Consider the following 3863-nt stretch of genomic DNA (forward strand, 5'->3'; position numbering starts at 1 on the left):
CTAATAGTTAAACACTTCAAGAGTAGTTAAGTACTCCATAGAGTAGGCCAAGTATTTGTTGCATTCATTGGCAATAATGGTTGGAGACCTGACTAGATCTGTGTCTGCTACACAGAGGTGGGTTGCTACCGGTTTGGGGAGAACCAGTAGTGGAAACAGCAGGCTCGCCACTCCCCCAAACTGGTTCCCTGGTTGCCGCAGCATGTTTCTTTAACATTTTAATGTTCTGCAGTTGCGCAGATCTATTTAAAGGCAACTGCACATGCACGCAAATCATGCGTGCACTGAACCGGCAGTAACGCCAGCAGAAACCCACCTCTGGCTACACACCATTTAATGAATGCTTTCCCATGCTGAGTAGACAACCTGGAGAGAATCTTAAGAATTCAGGTGCCAAAAAAAACCCCAAAACATTGTGATTCCTCCAAGCAGGTTTTTAAAATTGTTCCTCACCTATGGACAGAATCTTGGCAAACTAAAGCCAAGCTACCATCCTCATAAAGCATGTACTCTGGGAACTATTAGAGAGGAGCCCAAAGATGGATTGCTCCCGGATCAGCCGAACCGGTAGTGGCGGCAGCAGGAGGCTCCACCCACCGCCCGGACGCTTCTGTGCATGCACAGAAGCTTGTGCGCATATACAGAAAGGTTGAATGTGCATGAGCGAACCAGCGCCAGGATTTGAAACCCACCTCTGGAGGAGTCATCTTCACCCTATTTCTCTCACATCGTTAGTGTGAGAGTTCACATCTATCTAAACCAGTGGTTCTCAGCCTGTGGGTCGGGACCCCTTTGGGGGTCGAATGACCCTTTCACATGGGCACCTAAGACCATCGGAAAACACATTTTCGATGGTCTTAGGAAACGAGACACCAATTTTATGGTTGGGGGTCCCAACAACATGTGGAACTGTATTAAAGGGTCGCAGCATTGGGAAGGTTGAGAACCACTGATCTAAACTGAGTTCTCTCTCCTCCGGAATGCACCCCCTCCCTCCTGGGAATCCAGGCTACTTTCCATCACAAGGTTGTTTTAGTTGTCATTGTCTTTTTCCACATGGACTGAAAATTATCCTTCATAGTTAGAGGGGCAAGGCCAAGGAGAAAAAACAAATAATCTAAACTCATAGTTGAACATGGTCACCTACACTCTAGCCTCCACTTTCATGACACCTGTCTCTAGTCTTAGGGTGACACTGGGGAAACATTTTAGGACTTGAAAGGCCAATCTTAGACATTTGGCCTGAATAAGTTCTGATGGTGCAAAATTGGAGAAGGAGCCAACCCTTATTGCTAATCTGGGCACCAGAGAAAAGTTCTCCCAATTTATTTGAGACCTGCAGGAATATAATGAGGAATTTAAGGATGACAGAATGTCTCACTACTCCTATTAATATCTGCATCAGGTCATCCATCTGCCTGGAGATACCAAATTGTACATCTCCACCCCAATCAAATGATGCTCCCAAAGTGGTGGGACGCTGTGATGGTCTACTTAGGGGAGAACTTAATTCAACCCTGCCAAGCTGAGTAGCGGTGATTTGGAGATTTTTCCATCTGTAATTCTTCCTGGGGTGCATTTCTTCAACTTGTGTACCAATTGCTCCCAGGTCTGGGCTGGAAAGCCTTGCTCACATCAACTGATGCCTTAGTCATTATTTTTACAGTTGGGTTACTGCAACACGCTGTACATGCAGTTGCCCCTGAAGCTGCAGTTGATCCTGAGGGCAGTGTTTTTGGCATCTCTCATTATTTCCATATAACAACTGCTCTGAGGCTTTTGGATACGATCCAAGGTACTGATGATTATCTGTGAATTTGCCCCTCCAGGGAATAGGCACAGGATCCTTGCAGGACCACCATTCCCCCTTGGATGGCCACATACCTATTATTCTTTCATAAGGCTCTGAAGATCTGGTCGTTTCTAAGATAGGAAGGGATGTGGCTCAGTGGCTAAGATGCTGAGCTTGTCAATCAAAAATGTCGACACTTTAGCGGTTTGAATCCCTAGTGCTGTGTAATGGAGTGAGCTCCTGTTATTTATCCCAGCTTCTGCCAACCTAGCAGTTTTAAAGCATGTAAAAATGCAAGTAGAAAAAATAGGAACCACCTTTGGTGTGAAGGTAACAGTGTTCCCTTTGGCGTTAGTCATGCCAGACACATGACCACTGAGATGTCTTCGGACAGTGCTGGCTCTTCGGCTTTGAAACGGAGATGAGCACCACCCTCTAGAGTCAGGAATGACTAGGACACATGTGCGAGGGGATCCTTTACCTTTTATTGTAGATAGGATTTTAGCATTGGAATGTATTATTTAACTCAAAGATCATGGGTTATTATTTTTAGCCACTGTTTTTTTTTTAATGTTTGCATGTTGCCAGTGTTGGATGGCTTTCTATATTATTTAAATAAATCAATACATTGATTTCTCCCCATTGTAGCACTGCCCAGAGAAGCTGACATGTACTTATTACCGTCTTTGATGCTCCTGACTTTCCTTGCCCTCCTGCCGCATCATGGATTAGGAGGGCAACCAGGGACTGCAACTGATCCAAGAAACCACGTTGAAAATTCTTCCTTGGATTCCAGCCTTGCTTCTCTCCGCGCTTTGCTCACTTCTGTCTCTTCTAATTCCATGAAGTTGCCTGAAAAGGTTTCGTGCAGCGACTTAATGCCTGATACCCTCGAACATTTTGACAGCGTGCCTCAACCAGCCCAGATTATGATTCAAGCTACCCTGGTGCTTGCCTTGCAAAATGCCGGCTGTAGCCACCATGCCGAAACCCTTGGCCTAGGGCTCTACCAGGAACTGGGGCAGAAAGATGCAAGTGACCTCCTGTTGACAATGATAAAGATCCTGGACACAGCTAAACCTACAGGTGAAAATACAAGCTTTGCTGCGCTACAGTTCAATTTGGACCAGTTAGCCCAGAAACAAACTTTCCACTGCGGAGGCCTGATGCAGGTTGATGGAGCTCTCCTCCATGGCCAGGTGTACCGTGAATATAAGTGGTTTCCAACAGCTGCTGACGCCTGTCACCGTTTAGGGAATGTTTGTGGAGGAGTTATCACCAACGGCAGCAGTTCCTTCCAAGTGGTGCTTAGAAATGGCAGCTACTTCTGGCCACAGCATGGTTCTCATTCCTGGCTTCATGAATGTTACACTCAGGCACGCATGCGACGTTCATCATCAGCAGTCTGTGTAAATCTAACGGAGCAAAAGATACACAAGCTTTTGACGATCATACCTGGAGTCAGCACTCTATATAACTTTGCAACCACCATATACTACTATACTCAAGACTGCATTGACATGGCCAAGAAGCGTGCTCAAGAGGGGGCCATTGACCTGGGTTTTGATGCCTTGGTTGCTCTCTCTGGGGGGGCTGGGACTCCCTTTAGAATGGGGGTTGCTATGGTAGTGAAACAAGTGTACAGAAAAGGTGTGGACGCTATAATTTATGATTTTCAAAAGGAGAAGGAACCACCGTGTCCAGTCCCCACCAACGTCTGTGCTGCAAACATCACAACCTAATCCAGGCATTCTCAAACTTTGCACTGCTACAATCACCTAAAATAATAAATGAGAATGTACAATCCATCCAATAAAATTTCTGATTTGATTCTGTTGAAGTTAAGTCTGAGTAAGAAATAAATGTACCTCTAAAATAATTAAATTTTAATCTATATAATTACTATGAGCCTTGAACTTGATAGGTTCAGGGACCAGAGCCAAAGATTGATATCTGAATTTTGACGGCCCTAAAGCTTTCTCTTATCCAAGTCTGAACACTTTTTTTTAAAGAAAAACCTGACACTTTTCATTGACATTCTTTTCCCCAGGTCCCCAAAGTGGAGATGTTA

General features: G+C 45.0%; 1 protein-coding gene across 1 annotated transcript; it reads left to right on the plus strand.

The window, feature by feature from the left end:
* The first annotated feature begins 2444 nt into the window (after positions 1-2444).
* Positions 2445-3597, plus strand: LOC148048243 (apolipoprotein F-like). The gene has a single exon (XM_087707866.1). It carries the CDS (start codon positions 2461-2463, stop codon positions 3532-3534), a length of 1074 nt encoding a protein of 357 aa, XP_087563992.1. The 5' UTR covers positions 2445-2460; the 3' UTR covers positions 3535-3597.
* Positions 3598-3863: the final 266 nt, after the last annotated feature.

This window comes from Thamnophis sirtalis, unplaced genomic scaffold (assembly GCF_051295495.1).
Source record: "Thamnophis sirtalis isolate CommonGarterSnake01/CBP01778 unplaced genomic scaffold, rThaSir2_p1.2 scaffold_3, whole genome shotgun sequence".
NCBI lineage: Eukaryota > Metazoa > Chordata > Lepidosauria > Squamata > Natricidae > Thamnophis > Thamnophis sirtalis.